The sequence below is a fragment of the Phascolarctos cinereus genome, unplaced genomic scaffold (assembly GCF_003287225.1).
Source record: "Phascolarctos cinereus isolate Bilbo 61053 unplaced genomic scaffold, phaCin_HiC Scaffold_3;HRSCAF=262, whole genome shotgun sequence".
Lineage (NCBI taxonomy): Eukaryota > Metazoa > Chordata > Mammalia > Diprotodontia > Phascolarctidae > Phascolarctos > Phascolarctos cinereus.
Window position 1 is genome coordinate 57,120,713 of NW_027555736.1, and position 20,112 is coordinate 57,140,824.

The window sequence follows — 20,112 nt, forward strand, 5'->3', positions numbered from 1 at the left end:
TTTCTGCATGTGGACTTTTAAAACCAGCCTTCCATTAAAAGGCTACTCCAGGTGGATTTCTTTCTTCCAGGGTCCTACTTCAGGGAAGACAAATGAACTTGAATATTGGCGTAATAATAACTAGTACGTACACCGTACCTACTATGTGTTAGACACTGTTTAAGTATGTTAAAAATATAACATTTGATCATCGCAACAACCCAGGGAGGTAGGCACTATTATCATTCCCATTTTACAATTGAGGAAACTGAGGCACAGAGATTTAAGTGACTTGCCCAAGGTCACCCAGCTAGTAAATGTCTGAGGCAGGATTTAAACTCGGGTCTTCCTGACTCCAGGACTAAGACTCTACCCACTGCACCGCAGCTGCAAAACAAGTTAAGAAGGTTAAGTGTGCAAAAACTCCAAACACAGCAAAGCGCATTCTTAACCATTATGATTCTAAGAAATTAAAAAAAAATCTGTGGATTATCCAGGCCACTGGGCCCTTTCATCGGTGCAGATAATTCAGGAAGTTCTTAGAGAAGGCAGACTAGTACTAGAAAGAGCATATTTCATCATCTAAATCTTGTTCACAATCTTGAGAACCATTTGCTAAACATGTTAACTAAGGGATTCTACTTGCCCCTCCCGACACACACACACACACACACACACACATACATCTAGAAGGCAGATATAAAAAAACAGTCGGGCCCTACTAAAGATCCTCTCCCCACCCCCCACCCCCCAGTGAAAGCAGCAAGGCAAACAAACCTTCACCTTCCCATTCAAATCCCTCAGCAATCTGGCCCCACCATTCGTTCAACCTTTATTTCCTTCTCTAACCCAAATGGTTCCAACCCATTCATTCATTCTGTCCCCTCTTCTCACCAGCCTTTCTTTTCCTACCCATCCTATTTCCCTTCACCCTTCCCCTCCCCAATGCCTTAGACCCTCCTTGCTACCTGTTCAAATCACATCCATCCAATTCATCTCCCTGAAACCTAAAGTACCTTCTCCCTTTTAAGGCCATCTCCCACTCTGAAATTCTGCCTGACCACCATCATCAGTGATCTCGGAATTCTGCACCTCATAGCGCTCGTATATAAATATTACACATGTATGAAAAGTTAGATGATATAGGAAATGTCTATCTAAGCTCCAGTGCCAGATTGAATAGAGTTCAAGTGTGGGAACCCCAGTTTCCTACTCCTTGTAACCCTCGGAGTCACTAGAAAAGGGCTGAGCTCTTATTAAATGCTCTAAGTAAATACTTCATTGTTTTATAGGGTCTACTTTCAGTCAGGCACCAATAAATGCTTACCATGATTCACAGAATTTACCTTAAGTAATTAATAGACTTTGTAGGCACACATATGAGGGGATGTTCCTTATTTCAGAATCTCTGGATTACTGTACTTTGCATCCCCTTCCTCCTTTTCTAAAACCCAGAGCAATCTGGTTCCTATCAAGGAATGAGACATGGCCAATGAAGGACTTTATTTTTGCTTAGCTATGCATATTTGTTACGAGGACTGTTTTTCCCCAATGTGGAGGTTGGAGGAGGAGAAAATCTATTTTTGTTGATTGGAAAAAAAAAAGGCTCACGAATGTTCTTTCCTTTGATTTTTAGTAGTACTAAAGAGCTACCAAAAATGGGACACACTCGTAAATAAAAATGATTTTCATGAAATGTTGAGTTCAATCAGAAATGAATCAATGGAAACACAAACCCTGAAATAGGAGCAAAGCACCATAATTTTAACTCTGACAATTTATATTCAAAGATTGTACATGATCCCTCCCCACTTCCAACCCCCAAGAGCTTTATAAAGCAGTAGTACATAATTGAAAACAAATAACTACTTTTAATTCACTGGTACAAAAGGATACTGAAAGGGCAAAGAACTGAATAAAGAATCACTTCTCAGGGATAAATATACTTTAATGGGTGAGATGGCATTTAGAAGCATTTTTTCCCCTTCAAATAATTCCAGAAATTTTAAACTCACCATTTGGCCTCCAGTTTGGAATATGTGAAATATAACACACACGTCTAATTTTGACCTGAGGCTGCACAAAAGCAAACGTTCCAGTCAATTTCCACCATAGTCACATCTGGGAGAAAACAAAAGCTATGTACACATAGAATCGACCCTGTGGCACTCTGCAATTTGACCCACCTAACTTTGATTTCAGAATAGGTAGACAGAGTGTTGTGAGCTGTTTTTTTGGTTTGTTTTTGGTTTTTTTTATGGCCAGCAGTTTGGGATAATTTCAGATAAATGAATGCAAGTATCTGCCTGTAATTTCTGAGCCTGTGTTCATTAGTTAGATTCAGAATTTTTGAGCTGCACTTGACAGATGAGGAAAACTGAGGATTGGAGACATTAAATGACTTTTCCAAGGCCACACAACTAAAGGCTGTGTGGACAACAGCTTTCAACCCTTTTCAAACCAGGGGTTTCAACTGATAAATTCAGGGCGGCGCTTTAGGGCAACAAAGGGGGAGGAAGTCAGGGCTGGCAACACTGTGGTGGCCACTAGTATGGAGTCAGGTCCCGTCATATTCCCTAATTCCCCATCTTCTGATCGGAGCTAATAAGAAGCTCATGCTATTGTCCCTACTTTCTAGTTCTTGCTGTGTGTTCAGGCATGTAAACAAGAATAATTTTCTGAGAGTTCTATATGATATATTGGTTTCCATCACTGTCTCTAGACTATATTCATTGATCCCAATTCCAGTAGTCTTACAGCTCTCAACCCTGAGTACAGAACCTAAAACACCCACCTTGATTTACACTGTAAAGTCACTTTATTATTCACAACCAACACATCACTGGAAGTATCTCATTCTACAGCATCAACAGGAAAGGAAGGGGTCAATTTTTCAGTCTCAGTGTTTTTATGTCCACCTTTTGCCACTTCTATGAGTAACTACAGTTCCTTGGCCTTACAGGTCTCCCACCAAAGGGTAGCAGGGGCAGTTCATTCTGAAGGTGTCTCTTTTTTTCATCATTAATTTTCACAGAAAGTTATATTCTTGGGAGCTCTACATTTAACCTAGAAACTAGAAGCATTTCCTGCCCCACTTGCTAACCTAGAGCACAGCCAGAAGACCAGATGATTTACATCTTTATGACTAGTTTTTACCATCCAGAGCAACAACATAATCCTCCCTCCACTTTTAAGTTATAAGCCATTGAGATATAGCTAACGATCATCCCTTTACTTTCCTGAGAACAGGGTTGCCCAATAGGTTGCCCAATCTCCACCGGCTGATCTTTGAGTCCAACTAACACTTGGTTAATGTTGTCGTAATTCACAAGGACAGCTGAGCTAAATGTAAAAACAACTCCCATCAGACTGCCACCCTTTATCTTTCTTAGAAAGTTCAAAAGATCAGATGGCAGGTTTGGGACAACTCTATTTTGTAGTAGAAATTTTAATCTGATCATCATGTTGACAAGAAATGTCATTTCAACTCGTGCCAAGAATTTGTAATTCTTTTTTTTTTTCAGCTGCACGTTGGAAAAGAGCTAGCTAGGTGCATTCAATTTTTAAATAATTACAAGAGTCCCCAAAACCAGCACAGCACAGTGGAAAGAACACTACATTTGGAACTAAAGGGACTGACTTTAGATTCTGGTGTGATCACTTACTTCCTGTGATCTTGTACATGTTATGCAAGTGTCCTTAGGCATCAGTTTTCTCACTTGGAAAATAAGGCTGGACTAGAGGACTTCTCATATCTATTCCTTCCACCTATTAAACCTACAATCCTGTAATTCCTATTAAGCACTTTAATGCCTCCCACAACACCTCCACACAAAACACTAAAGTTTGGACACTGAATCTTACAATTCTGTGGGCCTTCCCTGGAATTTCCCTCAAACTTCTGCTCTTCATTTTTCCTACCTATCCATAATGCACATGACTTCTAAGTCCCTAACACCTCACTTAACAACTCACTAAATGAAAGAACAGAACAATCCAAACCAAATCATTCCAGAGGCAGGTCTCACATATGGGGAAGACTCCCTGGCCTCTAGCACTGGCCAGAACTCTCTTTGGATGTAGCTTCAAGGATGGTCCTGAGGCCCAGTCACTGGGAAGGCATGGAGCTTTGGGGCATGTTTCTGGGGTATGGGACATAACCCTTCAGGGATGAACAAAGGAGGGGCCCTGCACAGAAGGTTCTGGGGAGGGAGGGGCTGTGCTGTTGCTGTCTCCATTTTTCATTTCTTCTCTCTGGCTCTTTGCCAGTCTTAATGAGCAAATTCTGTACAAAGAACACATTGTCTCCTAGAGCAAAATCCAGTCTCCTCTCTTGATGGCAGGCTACTCACCCTTCTTTCATATATTGCACAAAACCCCTTCAAAAGCCTTGAAAACTCCACTAGCAATTATGCAGTTATTGTGCAGCAATCTAAGCAGATGATTAAGAATGGGTTTTCCTTGGGTACCCTGCTGCTTCATTTGTACAAAGACCTGATGTGTACTTCTTATAACAGTACATTTACACACGCCCCCACCCCTCTCCAGGAGAAGCCTGATGCCGCCAAGTGTGGCATGTCACCACCCCTTTCCCTCCCCTCTCTTGGTGTGGCCCCCCTGACCTTTCAAAGACTAGGATCACAGGATTCAGAGCCAGGAGACCTTATATAAATATCTAGTTTAGTTCCTCCCTTTAATAGGTAAGGAAATGAAGGCCAAGAGAATGATGTGATTCACTCAAGGTTACACAGGCAAAGCCAGAATCTCAAGCTCCAAAGCCAAGGCTTTCCATTCCCCAACCCAACCAGTAGGCATGTGTGTATGTAAGTGTGTATGTCCGTCCATCTACGGCTTTTTGGTCACTCAGACCAGTGATTTTATCAGTGTGAAGAACTACCAACATGGCAGCTCCTTCTCCCAGTGCAGATTTGGCAATTCTTTGATCATTTACAATCACAGGGGACACTGGGAAGTTAAATGATGTGTCCTTTGTCATACAGCATTATGTGTCAAAGGCAAGGCTTAGACCTAGGTCTTTCTCACACCAAAGGTGCCCTGTTCCCACTAAGCAACACTGTTTATACATACATGGGTCCATACATACATGCATGTGTCTATCTCCATGGTGAGAAATACATGTATGCATAATACTTCACTATTTAAACATTTAATTTAATCTAGAATATTTAATTTGTAAGCTTGGTAAAACTAGCCATTTTTATAGGAAGAAATGAAATTTTCTTTATTTAAAAAAAAAAGCCAGCGTCTCCTCTCTAAGCTTCCCTCCTCCTCCACACCACTGTCCTTGGGACACAGCTTCCCAATTGTCAGCTGAAGGCCTTTCCTTTCATCTTGGCTGGGTCAGAGTTCTCCTGCCTTCTTGGCTTGTGAAGGGACGGCTAGAACACAGCTCAGAGAGAAGTAAAGCCAGCGGCCAGACCGCCTGCCAACTGTGCCCTGCCTTCCTCTATCCTTGGTTCACAAAGATCCCAACAAAGAGCCTCCTCCCCCGGCCCTGAATTCTGGAAAGACCTTGCTCAGACTCTGAAGGGTCATCAAGGCTTCGAGCAGAACATGAATGCTGCCACTTAAAATGCCTTGTGGTTGGGGCAGGGGAAAGTGAGAGAAGGGGGGAAGAGTGGACTAGGTCCCGTCAGGGCAGCGAGAAGTTCCCAAGAGGGACCGCAGGCTTCCACAGAACGCGAGCTCTGTTACAGAGCCTTCACTGCAAGCTCTCTGTAACCGGTTTTTCTAAGGCTACTTCACTGCTGGTTTTGTAGTTCCTTGTGCTCAAAACCAAACAAAAACATCAAAACCTCTAAATCAAATCAATAAATAACACCACTCATTTTCACCCAAGTATACTGCATCAGGAAATCCCTGCATCCAAAGACAAACAAGAGGCTGCAGATGGGTCCTCCCTGCCAGGGCCGAATTGGCCACTCGACAGCTGTGGCACCAGCAGGAAGACACGCCAAGCCATTGAGGTGGTTAAGGACTACAGACGTCACTAGAGCAGGAGGCTGCCATGAAGAAACCTAAGCGGCGTGTCTAACAGGAGTCCTCAAACAAGACTCTACAGACTTTATGAGAAGAATCAGGGCGGGAAGGAACTAGATGTTGAGATGTCCATGTAAAAAAGCCTCAAAACAGGACGTTCTTCAGAGTGGCGAATTTCCAGGTCATTAGTCCTGAAAACTGTTGGCATGTTTCAAGTCCCCCAGACGGTCTCCTGAAAACCAGTGTATGTCAGGTGCTGCTCCCTGGAGCATGCATCTTGTGCATGCTGGCATCAGGCAGATCTCTGCTTGGCTCTAGGGGAGGATGGCACTGTCTTAACACAGCAACAGCCCCCGAATCCCCTCCTTTCTGGACAGGATGGCACAGAAAGGGAGCTCAAGATCAGGACTGTTTCTGCTCCAAGCTCTAACAGGTGCTATGTGACCAGAGGAATGTGAAATTCATTTGTATCGAAGATAAGGGGCCTTTTGGGAGGATTTGGGTCCCGGTCAGCTTTATGCAGCAGCTTGAAGAGCCCGGTTCCAATGTTCATGGGGATTCCCATGATAATGCACTCAGAAACACCTGAAACAAACAAGGGTAGAGATTAAAAAGCTTTCTGAAGATACATTTTCAATAATGGATCTGACCCCTTATGTTTTAAAGCATACCCTAAAAGGCATTCATAGGGCAACCAAGCTCTACGAAAACAGCTTTTACCCAAAATCAGGATTCTCATTACAAGAAGATGTCAGATCTGGAAGGGGCCTCAGAAATGCTGAAGCCCAGAAGGTCAGTGACCTGTCCAAGGTCACCTAGTGTGCCACTGACTGAGCTGGGACTAAAACCCACATCTTCTGAACTCTGTCCAGTGCTCTCAAAAGTGAAATGGAAGACAGGACCGATTTCACCCCAGTGAACAGTCGTTGGGATGCTTTAATGGGGTTGAAACCAAGGAAGAGAACCAAGAAGTGCTTCTCTAGCAGAATCAGCCGCTTGTAATGCCCTTGGAGGGTGTCCACACCGTTCCTGCTCTGGTATGGGAAGCCTACACGTATTATGTTCTCACCTCAAGATATGCCTGGGCTCCAATGACTGTGGGAGCTTTTGGGGTCAGTTTGGTTCTGCCCCACAAACCTGGCTATTTGCTGGCCACTGAGAAAGACCAGAAAGTTCTGCTTTTCCACTGGCAATCAGCAGGGCTCTTGCCTTTGAGATCACTGAATTCAGTCAGTGAAAACATCTTATAAATGCTTTAAGGAGATGATGTGCTTGTAGTCAATTGCTGTTTTAACCAGGACCCTCAGATGGAAGTAAACACTCAGGGCTCTCGAAGCATATGGACTCTGCTGCTCCTTAGTTACTGAGAGCACAATACCTTAGGCCAAGCCCAATTTCCTAATTACAGTTGTGCACAGGCACAGGTACGCAGGGGCCATGTGACCCTCGGCAAATCAGTTAATCTCTCTAAGACTATCAACTACAAAGCAGCTGCTGATAAGCACTGACAGAGGGACTCCTCATACACCAAAGAAATGCCAAGTCTGGTCTGCAAAATAAATTGTTGGTTTACATGTGACCACTTCTAACACCAAATCCTCTACCCAGGGAAAAATTTGACTACTGTGTGTCAGTTTTGTCATTTTAAAATGGTGACCCTACTTGTTAATTGACTATTTTACTAACAGCAATATTTTTAGATGTATAGTTATTACAGAGGAGGGAACATAATATTACTTAATGATTTTTGGTTTATTTAAAAAACAAAACAAACAAAAAACCAATCCACAAAAGCCTCACTAGACAGATGTGCCAAAGGGCTCTCTCTCAGTCTCTCACTTTCCTTCCAAAGTGATGTCTCTGGAGAGTCACTGTTAGTCTGGTATGACTGCTCTGGGTCACAGACTTTAAGAGTTTCTATAAAGCTACTGTCTGATTCTTCTCAGTCTGGCCTCAGTTCTTTTGAAGCAGACTCCAGCTGTGCATGACCCTCCGTGACCTTGTGGAACATAGCACACCAGTACTGTCCCTGGGGGTTTCTTGGCAAAGATACTGGAGTGGTTGGCCATTTCATTCTCCAGTGGATTAAAGTTAAACAAAGGTTAAGAGATTTGCCCAGGGTCATCCAGCTAGTAAGTGCCTGAGGCTGGATTTGAACTCAGGTCTATCTGCTGTGTCACCTAGCTGCCTCCTTTAATAGCTCTACTTACCTTCAAAGACGTAAGGGTAGAGGTGGGGAACTGATCAGGCTTTAGGGGCCCAAAAAACTGACCAACTCCAATTTTATGATCTGTGCCTCTGATCTTTTAACAATTTCTCCCTCAGGGTTTATGAGGCAACTGAAAAGTACTGGTTGATGTGGAACACATTAAAAAGAAAGCACCTGATAGCACCTCTTAAATACCTACCACACACAGAATCCTTCTGCCCAAAGTAGGCTGCATCAAAGAGATGGTCAGCAGTCTTTTCAAAGGAAGCCAGCATCAGCACACTTTCCTTCATTTTGGCCAGGCCAAACCTAGTAATACCCAGAACTTCACCCTATAGGACAGAAAATGAGAATCAGAGCTCCAGGATTTTCAATCCATGTACAAACACTTAATGATAAACCATCTCTTCATTGCTTGCTCCAATGTAACAAAAAACAGCAGATGGTCAGTCAGGAGCAACTTGGAAACAAATTTACAGTTCAGTTTAAGATGTCTTTTTCTACTAGATGTCAGTCTAAAGTTTCTAACTTGAACTGAAAAGTTCCTTAATGAAAGAGACTAATGGCTGGGAGACTTTATTCGCCTAGCTGAAATGAAACATGGGCCAAGTTCTGCACATGGGCAGAGTCATGCTCAAGTTTTCAAGGTGGAATCTTCTGCAAAAGACCATGTTAAAGACCAGGCCTGCGCCTCCCTGTGGAGCAGCCACAGGGTGCCTTGTTTTAAAGGTGAAGAAAAAAGTGTGACTATCAGTAAACCCTGTAACCGCTACACCATTCATAAAACGCAGGGGGAGCGAGTGTTTGAGCATCATTTAAATCAATGAGGTCCAATACACACACATGATACAAAAAGGCCTTGCCTAGAGGCTCAGGCTACAAAGGTGAAAAACAACCCAATTCCAGTCCTCAAGATTATAACAGCCTATCAGAAAGAACACATTGTTTCCCACCATTTCCACAACTCATTCTTCCTCTGGAGCAGTAAAACCGCATCACTGTATGGAAGAAACAAGACTTGAGATGCGCTAATGAAGGGCATCTTTGGTTTCCATATTGTTGTGACACCACATTCTCAACCGTGGTCCACAGGATGATCTGTGAAACCCCTATAAGGCCTCTGTTAATTAGAGAAAGCAGCAGGCTAAAAGGACTTTCTTACAAACCTTGTATGTCATGAGATCTGAAAGCAGCATGACGTGTCTCCTGTCAATGCTCATGCCATGGTTGACCATGGTGTACTGGATCTCATTAATAATAGTTGACCGTGCAGCTTCAATGCCCAGGGTTTTCTCTACCTAAGGAAGGTTAAAGATGAAGAAAGCTGTGAGCTCATTTCTGTACAACGACTGCACTTCTGAAATAGAATCTTGGAGTTGGGAGGGAGCTTAGTGGTTACCACTTCAACTCTATCTAAAAGCATGCTTCATCTTGATAATGAGGATGACAAGCTCAGGGAAGAGGCTCTACCTAAATATTCCTTATGATGGGAACTCTCATCCTCACAGAGTCTTGCCTGTTCCCCTTTGACCCAGATTTGACTACTAGAAAACACTGAGCAGAGGCTTGCCTTTCTGCTCATTCTGGGCTTGGCCCAGCCTTCTGAGACCTTGCAGAATTCTAACACCTCTTTCACATGATAGCCATTCAAATACTTGAAGATGCCTTCTAATGCCTCCAACTAAGACTTTCATATGCCCTACAGGCACCTAGTCTCAGTTTACTAAAATAATATTCACATGACTGAGCTTCTAATCCCTGCACCACTATTTGTCCTCCATGAACAAATTCTACCTTGCCAATGCCCCTTTTTGAACTCCAGCTCAAAATCCAAGACGTGGCAACCAGACCACAAGTGGTCTGGTCAAATTGTGGCCCAATTTTAAAATAAACACTCTTTCCTTTGTTTGGTGACCTAATTCCAGTAAATATTAATCACCCGTGCAGACAGCACAGACACCAGAATGTGGAAGATTACAGGATGATGCAGTCAAGGGTGACAATGAAGGCGGGATATGAGTGCCTGAAGACAGCACCTGCACGCCTGAGCTCACAGATGCTTCACGGTACTGAAGGAGCACACATGGCAAAGCCAAGAAGGCCGTGACAAAGACCTGTGCGTGCCTGTGAACGGCATGTGTGGGGCACCTTCCGATGGAGGCCAGTGGGGCAACAGAAGGGGAGTCAGCGCAGGCTGGAGTCAGAAGCTGCGCGTACCTCGTATGTGTTATTGGAAGTCGTCTTGGTGCCTTGAACGCCGTGTGTCGCCATGACAGCCCTGAGGTTATCGCCCTCCACCAGCAGCTTGTACTTCTCCTTTCCACTCTGCTCATCAATATGTATCACGGCTCTTGCCACCTCTGGGATACCTTGTACCACAACCTGCACACCGACAGAACAGAGGGGCCGAGACACTTGTCATGCTGCCATCTCTAGAACACGCTTGACAGAAAGAACAATCTGGGCCCTTACCCAGGGAGTCCTGTGTGCTCCTTCTACATAACAACTGAGACACTGCAGGGCAAGGGAAGGGCTTGGTGCTGGGGTCTCACCTTGGGCAGGTCTTCTTTCAGAAACTGCAGCACATAGTACATGGAGCTCTTGCTGTTTTCTCTTGGGGTAACACAGAGCACGGCCTCCCCATGAACAGCCACATCTCCAGGCTTCACTCGAAGCTTTGACGTGCAGATGGAGTAACGCACAGTTTCAGCATTCACCTGTGACCACATATAAGAATTGAATAATAATAAAATTCTACCATACCAAGAGAAGCAGCTGTAGTTTTGACAAATGAGCCTTCAGCTCATCTATCCTGTTCTAGCCATTATCAGTGCTAACTGCTGGCTACCTGAAATATAAGACTGAGAAACCCCCAAACCTCATCTGACCCAGGAGGTCAACCTCTTCTCTTTTATGTGATGTATCTCAGAATTGCTAAGAATTACACTGTCAAATAGACATTTACTTCCTTTCCCTATCTTGTTTGGTAAAAGAACCACAAGGCAAGCAGAAAGAGAAACAAAGAAGCAAAGGACCTGGATAATTCAGAGACCTGAAAACTGGCTCCTGTAACATTCAACAATCATTTAATAAACATCTGCTACCTAATGGGGTATGGCAGACTGAGGGATGGCCCCCACGCCAAGAAGTCCAGAAGGGCTTCACATCCCACCTCGGGCACAAGGACTGTGACCTTGGGCCACCCTCTTGGTGTTCTCTGGGGAGCAGGTACCATCTTGCAGTAATAAGAGGATTTCTCTCTTAGTACTGAAATCCAGGTCTAGTCTCTCTCTATTCCTGGCAAGGCTCTGTGTCATATTCTGGGAATAGGAAGACAAAAACAAGATTGTCTCTGGCCTCAAGAAGCTTATGTTCTCTGGCCAAGAGACAGTATCTATGCAAACAAGTGATGTACCTGGATAATTGAGGAAGTAGAGAGCATGAACAACTGGGGAGGTGACAAATGAGCTGAGCCCAAAAGAAATGAGCCCAGAGCCCAGAGACAGGAGATAGCTAGCACTTCTCTGTGGCTGGAATACAGACTTCATGAAGGGGCAAAGGAAGAAAGGAGGCTGCAGAATGCCTTATGTGTCAAGGTAAGGAGCTGGTACTTCATTCTACAGGCAGTGGGGGCCTGCTCACAGTTCCTGAGCAGAGAAGTCACAGGGTGAGCCTAGGTCTGAACCAGAAAAGGCGAAGACTAGAACGACGGCAGTTCTGAGGCGACTGCAGTGACTGAGGACCTGAGCTAAGGTTGGTGCTGTCTAAGTGAAGGGAAGACAGACGGATATGGGAGATGCCAGTGTGGCAGAGGAGACACAACCTGGCAGCTGACTGATAGGGGAATGAGCAAGGGAAAGGACTGAAAGACAGCTATAAATTGTGATGGGTGATGCAGAGATTGGGGTGGTCTGAGCAGAAAGGGGGAATGTACAAAAGATGGTTTACGGGAGAAGGTAAACGCCCCAATTCTCTCTCCTCCAGGCCATCCTCTACACCGGCCTTGGGTGTAAGAGAGGATCCTTACATTCTCCTACTCGACAGGTGCCAGAAGCTCCCTATGGCCTCTAGGATAAACTAGCTACTTCTCTGTCAGGCTTGGTCCCAGTCTCACCTTTCCAGTCTCAGCAGACACTCTACTCTCCTGTCTGGCCCAGATGGCCTTCTCTCTGCTCCTTACACCTGCACTCGCCTCCTGGCTGAGCCCTCTACTCAGAATGGATTTATTCCTTGCCTCTGCCTCTCAGAATGCCTCTCTCCCTTTCGGATGGAGCTCAGGCAGCACCCTTCTTCCTCAACTCCCCATCTGCTAGTACCCTTCCTCCCTAACTTTGCCTTGTTTTTAATTTGTATATACTTAGACCTGTCTTTTTTTGGTCTCTCTCGTTAGGATGTAACCAGAGATGGTCTTGTTCTCTGTCTCTGTATCAGCACAATGCCTGGTACAGTTATTAATAAACGTTCATGGATTGATTTTAGACAAATTGAGTCTAAATGGCTATGGGACATGGAGGATGAGACACTGACAAAGCAGCTAGTGAACGAATGGAATTCTGGAGAGAGATTAAGGCCAGAAGTCATCTGCATAGACATCACACTTGAATGAATTCAAAGGAGCTGAGATCTCCAGAAGAGGCAGCATAAAGAGGGAAGACAAAAGGACCCAGGGAAGTAAATGGGTAGATGATGATTCAACAAAAGAGACTGAGGAGCAACACTCAGAAAGAGAGGAAAGGAAGTAGGAGAAGATGGTATAATGGAAGCCAAGGGAAAAAAATGTCCAGGAAGGGTGGCCAACAGAATCAGAAAACAGAGAGATCAGAGGATGAGGACTGAGGACGGGCCACCGGGATGGGCTATTAAGAGATTGCAGGTAACCCTGGGCAGAAGAGGAGCTGCAAGGGCAATGATGGGAGGTGAGGAAGGAAAGCAGCAAGGTCTTCTTTCTAGCAGTTTTTCAGTGAAGAGGAAAGATGGCAAGGCCAAGTGAAGATTTAAGGATGGAAGAGACCTGAGTGTCTGCAACCTTCTTATAGTTGTGGTCTGTCCTTCATTCTCGAAGAGGACCATGACATCAGGGAGATGATGACATGACCTGTAACTGACTTTGATTTGAGTGAAGGAGGGCTGTGCAAAGACACCAGCCTCGCTTTCTCCTCCAGAGGGTCCAATGGCCAGATACTGATCAGGATGACTGGAGATGGTCCAGGATGTAGTGGATGACTTTGACCCTTTTAAGCTAAGGTCTTTTCAGGTTCTCATTTTGAGTTGGGCACCTTGTCCTCGCCTCTCCTATTCCCTTACCTGAGGGTGTTCTGCCCAAAGGAAGGTAAAATTTTGATGGCTGAAAGCTGCCTAATTAACTTGGGGTTTACCGGCTACATTACTTTCTCAAAGACCAAGCCTTAAACACAATTTACTCTGGATCTCATGGATTGGACAACAGGTCCCTGCCGAAGCACCACTTAATGGTTATTTCACAGCGTGAACGTAAATATAACTGTTCTCGGGTCTTCCAGTTTGATTATTTATTTATTTAAATTAAAGGGGCATCCCTTGACTCACTCCTTAAAGAGGCCTATTCACTGAATGGGTGTTGCCTCACTCAAAGTCTGTGAGCAGTGGGGAAAAGAACGAGAGGGGAAGAGTGAAGATGAGGACAGAGTAGGAAATGGTCAGCAGAAGGAAAAGAAGTAATTCTTCCTTCCTCAGAGTCAAAAGTAAAGGAGGTGAGTAAAGATACAGAGAGGTTTTGTAGAGATAAGGGATCTTATGGCAAGAGACTCTTTTTTTTTTTCTCAGTGAAGCAGATCTTCTGAGAGAGAAAGGGGAAGGGAGGTATTGGGAGGTTCAGAAGAAAAAAGGTGTGGAACAGTTGCTGAGGGAGGGCACAGAGTTAATCAATGAAAAACAAAAGTTTCCCACATGGCAGTGAGGGCTCATTTGAAATTGGATAATATGAATTTGTAATATCAGCAGGGTGATGTGACTTGCTCCACTGAGGACTGGCAAACAGGGTATGAAGCTGATCTGGAAAACTCTCGAGTCAAAACAGTGAAAAAAGGAAACAGGCTTGAGCAGAGCAGAAGAAAAAGACTGGAAGACCAGGAGGAGATGGAGAAACTGAGGCTTCAGCAAGGAGAATCAGGTTTAGGAGGATGGAATGAGGCAGAAGGAGAGAGTAAATGATATAATATTCTGATAAAGAACTGTTTTTGGTAAGTAAATACTTTCCCACATAATTTAATATTGTTAAGAAAAAATACGGTTAACATTAAAATATCAAATGTTCTCCCCAAATGGGATGGTCAAGTGGTACACCGAGAAGAACCCTGGCACTGGGTTTGCATTCCTCCCTTGACACTTATGAGCTGTGTGACCTTAGGGTAGTCACAACCTCTAAGTTTCTTCACTGTAAAATCTCCATTTTGTGTCAGAGCCGATAACCTGTAAGGTCCCTTTTCTAGCTATGATTTTATGAGATAAATCACAGAAGTGAATTTCAGCGCTCAAAATTATGGCAGAGCAAAAATTTGTGGTAAAGGCAAGACAGAAGCTATGACCACTCCTGTGGGTGAATGAGTTAAGAGTGAAGTGCAGGTCACCAGGGGCATAAGGTATTTGGAAGGATATCAACACGTATATTCACAGCCCAAGTACTGAGGCAGGGGCTGAGCTAAGTGAGAAGACTATGAACCATGAAATGAACTCCTTGAGAAAGGCGAGAGAGTGACCCAAAGGCCAACGGATTAAAACGAGAAGGACTGCAACCAGGTGATGGTGAGAAATGGAAGGCACCTGCAAGGAGACATAGGTCTGGCAGAGAGAGGCCTGCAGCAGGGAATCTCTGAAAATTTCCCTATCACCACCACCAGCAACATCAATTTACCACTTTCAGGACTACTGCATATTTTTAGAATTAGAGAATGGGAAAGTTTAAAATCCATTTCATCAGAAGCAAAGACAAGATGTCTCTAAGTTTTGGAATATGTCCTGTTGATCGAACCTGTCTTCTGATTCATCCGGACCAAATTAGTTTTCATTATGATTTATCTCGAACAGGTTTGAAGCTAAAATAAAAGTTAACCTAAGAAAGTAAAGAGCTCACAGCTATGTAGTGGGAGGCAGGCAGTCTAAGGATTATAATCTCTATTTTACAGATGAGGAAGCTGAGGCTCTGACTTACCCTGGGACACATGATTAGAAAGTCTGAGAGAGCGAAGAGAGGGAGAGAGAAAGAAGAGGGAGGGAGGAAACAAGGATTTATTAGGTGTCTGCCATGTGCCTGCCACTGTGCTCAGTGCTTTACAGATATTTCATTTGATCCTTACACCAACCCTGGGAGGTTGTGTTAATATCCCCTTTTACACTTTAGGAAACTGAGGCAAACTGAGGTTTAGTGACTTGCCCAGGGTCGCACAGATATTAAGTGTTTGGACACTAGCCTCAGGGGTAGATCTGAACTCAGGTCTTCCTATCCCTTCCTATAATCTATCCACTATACCACTTAGCTGTCTCTTAGGCAGGATTTCAGCCTCAGTGTCTTGATTCCAAGTGCAGAACATTATCTTCTCATTCCCTTTCACCTACCCTCCCTTGTAGCCAAGGTGACCTATTCCTTGACTGCACGCTCTATTTCGGTGCCTGAAGGACCGTCCCAGGCCTGGAGCACATGCCCTCCTCAGCCTGGCCTCACAGAGCTTTGCTTCCCCTGCCTCAGATCAGGGCCACCTCTTTCACCAGGCCGGTGTCCCCCAGTGCCTTCCTGAAATGATGATCTCGTACTTTCTTAAGCGTAGGCTGTGAACAGAACCTCCTGAGGGACTGCCTGGCCCTGACCTCTGCCCTACAATCCCTGGTCCTTCCTGGGCAGGGGACCTCTTACTCCATTCTGAGCTCTGTGAGGAAAGACCTACCTCGAGTCTCAGAAGTCTAATGCGTTCCAATGAGAGCTTGACGAGAATAAAACAATCATCAGGGAGAAAGACTTCTTCGATGTACTCAGAAATCTGCAGCATCAAAAGAGCACAACGTCAGCACAGCCTTTCATTCCTCTACCTACGAAAGGTCCTTGCTGCTTCTTAAGGCAGTGAGTGAGGGTGAGAACACTAATTGCAGTGGCTCCCAGGATCTCTGCTAACAGCAGAGGTGCACCAGCACGACAGACGAGGAGTTCTTCTTACCTCTCCCAAGAGAGTTTTCTCAATTCGTCCTTTCACGAGACGGGCATAGTCGGCGTCATCGTCCTTGTCTAGCTGGGCTGTGATAATTGGAGTGCTACAGAAGTGCAGAAAAATACCATTTGATGATTGAGAGCAAGCTGGCTTTGTTTTCTATGTCTGTTATTTTAAAGGGAGAGTGCCTAAGCCCCCGAAGTCAAACTAGGTAAGGACAACTGGAAAGATGTGAGCTCTCCTTCACTGCACAGGCAGGACTCCATCAGAAGCTGCGCTGGGCTGGTGGTGAAGACATACAGCTGTCTGTCTTTGGGATCCTTTCTTAGCTCTCATACGGCCAAGGACCTTGGAGAACCCCTGCTCCAAGGCACAAGGGCCAGTATGTACTGCTCCCTTCTCACCAAGCAGGCGTCAGGCGAAGCGAAAACAAAAGACTCACTCTGGAAACAGAGGCTCCTTGAGGAGCACTTCTTGGGTGGCTACCATGTTTTTTTCTACTGTATTTTTACACCATTGGCAAATGGCAGATGAATATAGGATCACAGATTTAAAGGGCCCTTAGGGATTGTGTTTATTTTACAGATGAAATAACTGAGGCCCATGAGGTTCAATGACTTGCCCAAGGTCACATAGCTGGCAGGCATCCGAGGAGGGATTAGAAGACAGGCCTACTCGCAGACCAAGAAAGTGCGAGAGCCATGAGTGAGAGTGACAGCCTGGACTCTGCTGTGTACAAGCCAGAAGACACATACTGGGAAGCTTGGTGTGTCTGCAAGGCCCATGTGAGGTGTGGTCACTCCCCGGTGCTCCCTTTAGAGGGTAGGGGGTCCAGCAGTTCCCTGATAGACCAGGAAAGGTGGTGATGTCCCCTCCAAAGATGTCATTTATTCACATTCCCCTGGTTTCTTATGTGTGTGTGGTTTTATGAAAACCAGGGATGAGGACACATGAATTTATAATCTCCAGCTGAATAAGACTGTATGTGTGTGAAGAATAAAAGCAAGTGTGGCACCTGATGGCTTTGGAGGCATTGATGATTTCTTTGATGCGGGGCACACCCAGAGTGATGTTCATGGAAGCCACACCTGCAAAGTGGAAGGTCTTCAGTGTCATCTGTGTGCCAGGCTCACCGATGCTCTGAGCACAAAGTGCACCCACTGCAGAACCAGGCTCCATCTGTGCCCTGTGGAAAAGAGGTAATTCAAAAAGTGAAATGCCATTCAAGAAAAGAACAGGCAGCTCAAATGCCTCCTGGGAGGGAGGCTCTGCTATATTCGATGGATGCTCAGATTTGTATCGAAGCGTCAGGAAGGAGATGGCACTGGGCCAGGTGCGCCTGCAATAGAGGATGATGCTGGACATACATACATAGACCTATCATGTGAAGAGATACTGGAATAAAGGAACAACCCACTGGGATGGCATCTTTCTTACACTGGTCCTGAGACTAAATCAGATACACAATCTGTACCAAGTGAAAGGTAGGTTCACATATGAACCTGGGTCATGAGGCTCTATGGGAATAGATTCCTGTGTAAAAACATCCACTGATGACAAATCATTTTGGGAAAGTTTCTTGTGAGTACAGCATGAGTCAGATATACCTCTGTCTTCTTAATGTGGAAAAGAACCACGAAACCACAAAAAAGGTAGGCACATATCTACCTACCTACCTATTCCCTGGGGAATGGGTGAACAAATTGTGGTAAAGGAATTAAAGGAAATCATAAAATACTCTTAACGCCACAGAAAATGGCAGACATGAGGCAGTATGACAAAAAAAAAGGGAAAGATATGTATGAACTGATACAAGTTGAAGAAATCTGAACCAGGAGAATGATATACACCACGACTATAATGATACAAATGAAAACAACCAGAAAATGCAGCTGAATTCGGAGGAAATACAGGGACTACTCTTGGCTGCAGAGAAAAGATAATGAAATATATTTCCATCCTCTCAGTAGAGACAGGGAAGTTTACAGGTACAGAATGATATATGTGTTATTAGACATGATAACTTTCTTGGTCAGTTTTAACTTTTTTTGGGGGGGATGCAAAGGTAGTTTGACATGGGGAGGGAATGGTATATTAGAAAATGACTGTGATGTTTAAAATAATGAATAAAAAAAACATTTTAAAGAGACCCAATCAAATGACACTAACATTCAGATAACTTGATGTTTATTCCTTAAAATTTCAATTTATAATCATTTACTTTCGTTCTCTCTCACCACTGGGAAAAAAAAAGGAAAAAAAACCACCCCTCAAAACAAATATGCACAGGCAAATAAGACAAATTCTCATGTTGGGCAGGTCCAAAAACATTTATCTCTTTCTGCACCTTGAGTCCATCTCCTTTCTGTTAGGAGGCAAGTATCATGCCTTGCCACTGATCCTCTGAAACTGTGGTTAGTCCTAAGAATCAGAGTTCTTAAGTCTTACAAAGTTGTTTGCCTTTACAATATTATTGTTAATGTATAAATTATTCTTCTGGTTCTTCTCACTTTATTCTGCATCAGTTCGTATGGAGCTTCCAAGGTTTCTCCAAAACCATATCTTTCTTAATTTCTTATAGCACAATAGTATTCCATTACATTCATATATCATAATGCATTCAGTTATTTCTCAGTTGACGGACACCTCCTTAAGTTTCACATAGATTACAAAAAGTTGTGAAATAAACATTTTTGCACATATAAAATAGCCTTGATTTTTAAATAATTTATATCGATATATTGTTTCAGTACATCATACATATTGCCTGTGTACACCAATTAATTAATCTATTCCATAAAAGATATGAATTATATATCTTTCATCTCTAAATATCCAACCTATGGAGAAGCCTAATGAAGCCCCAAGATTATGATTAAGTTATTGGACAACAGTGTCAGAATTTAAAAAGACTCTGGCAAGTAAGGATGAAGTGCTCAATCTAATAATATGAAATTTAATAGAGAAAACTTTTAAGTACTATGATTGGGTTCAAATAATTAATTTCATAAGTACAAAATGGGATAGGCAATGGTTAGATAGCTCAACTGGAAATAAAAAAGATCTTGTGGGTTTTGCGGGCTTAGAACTAGATGCAAATCAACAGTATTTTACAGCAATCAAAAAACCTAATGTGACTTAAGGGCACAAGTGTCCAGAATGAGTGAGGTGACTCTGTTTCATTGTACTCTACTCTGCTCAATCAATCAATCCATCAGTATGCATTTAGCAAACACTTATCATGACAGGCACTGTGTTAGGGCCCGGTGATATGAACATAAAGAATGAAAACTATCCCTACTTTCACATTCTAATAGAGGTGACTAGTACATATAAAACCATACCATATAAATATGAAATACAAATACATGAAAAGTGGTTAAGTTCCCAATGGTTTGGGAGGGTGTCTGAGCTACATCTTACAGGAAGAGAGGGAGAGGTAAGGAGGGAATGAAGTCCACACAGAGGGGACGGCCAAGGCAGGGGTGTAAACGTTCAAAGAGGCTGGAATATAGGTAGGGGCCATGCTGTATAGGAATTTAAAAGCTAAACAGAAAAACAGCGGGGGAGGGGGAACAGCTGCAGTTAGGAGGTATGGTATAGAACAGAGGCGTCAAATATGCAGGCTGAGCCAGATTAAAATACAGTACCTTCTGATTTTAATGTGTTGATCTATTTTTTAAAAAAAGAAATACATAAACACGTATAATTTTCCAAGTCCCTCGATACAGGGTAGCAGCCTCTGTTTCT

General features: G+C 43.8%; 1 protein-coding gene across 1 annotated transcript in view; it reads right to left on the minus strand.

Annotated features, from left to right (window-relative positions):
• Positions 1–1,830: 1,830 nt before the first annotated feature.
• Positions 1,831–20,112, minus strand: part of POLR3A (RNA polymerase III subunit A) — a 55,658-nt gene continuing 37,376 nt past the window's right edge. Inside the window, exons 24-31 of the mRNA XM_021006087.2 lie at positions 17,378–17,548; positions 16,372–16,465; positions 16,105–16,197; positions 10,741–10,905; positions 10,406–10,570; positions 9,355–9,486; positions 8,388–8,520; positions 1,831–6,564 (exon numbers count right to left, since the gene is read on the minus strand). Of these exons, the coding sequence (XP_020861746.1) occupies positions 6,416–6,564; positions 8,388–8,520; positions 9,355–9,486; positions 10,406–10,570; positions 10,741–10,905; positions 16,105–16,197; positions 16,372–16,465; positions 17,378–17,548 (1,102 nt within the window). The 3' untranslated portion in view covers positions 1,831–6,415. The remainder of the gene's footprint in view (positions 6,565–8,387; positions 8,521–9,354; positions 9,487–10,405; positions 10,571–10,740; positions 10,906–16,104; positions 16,198–16,371; positions 16,466–17,377; positions 17,549–20,112) is intronic.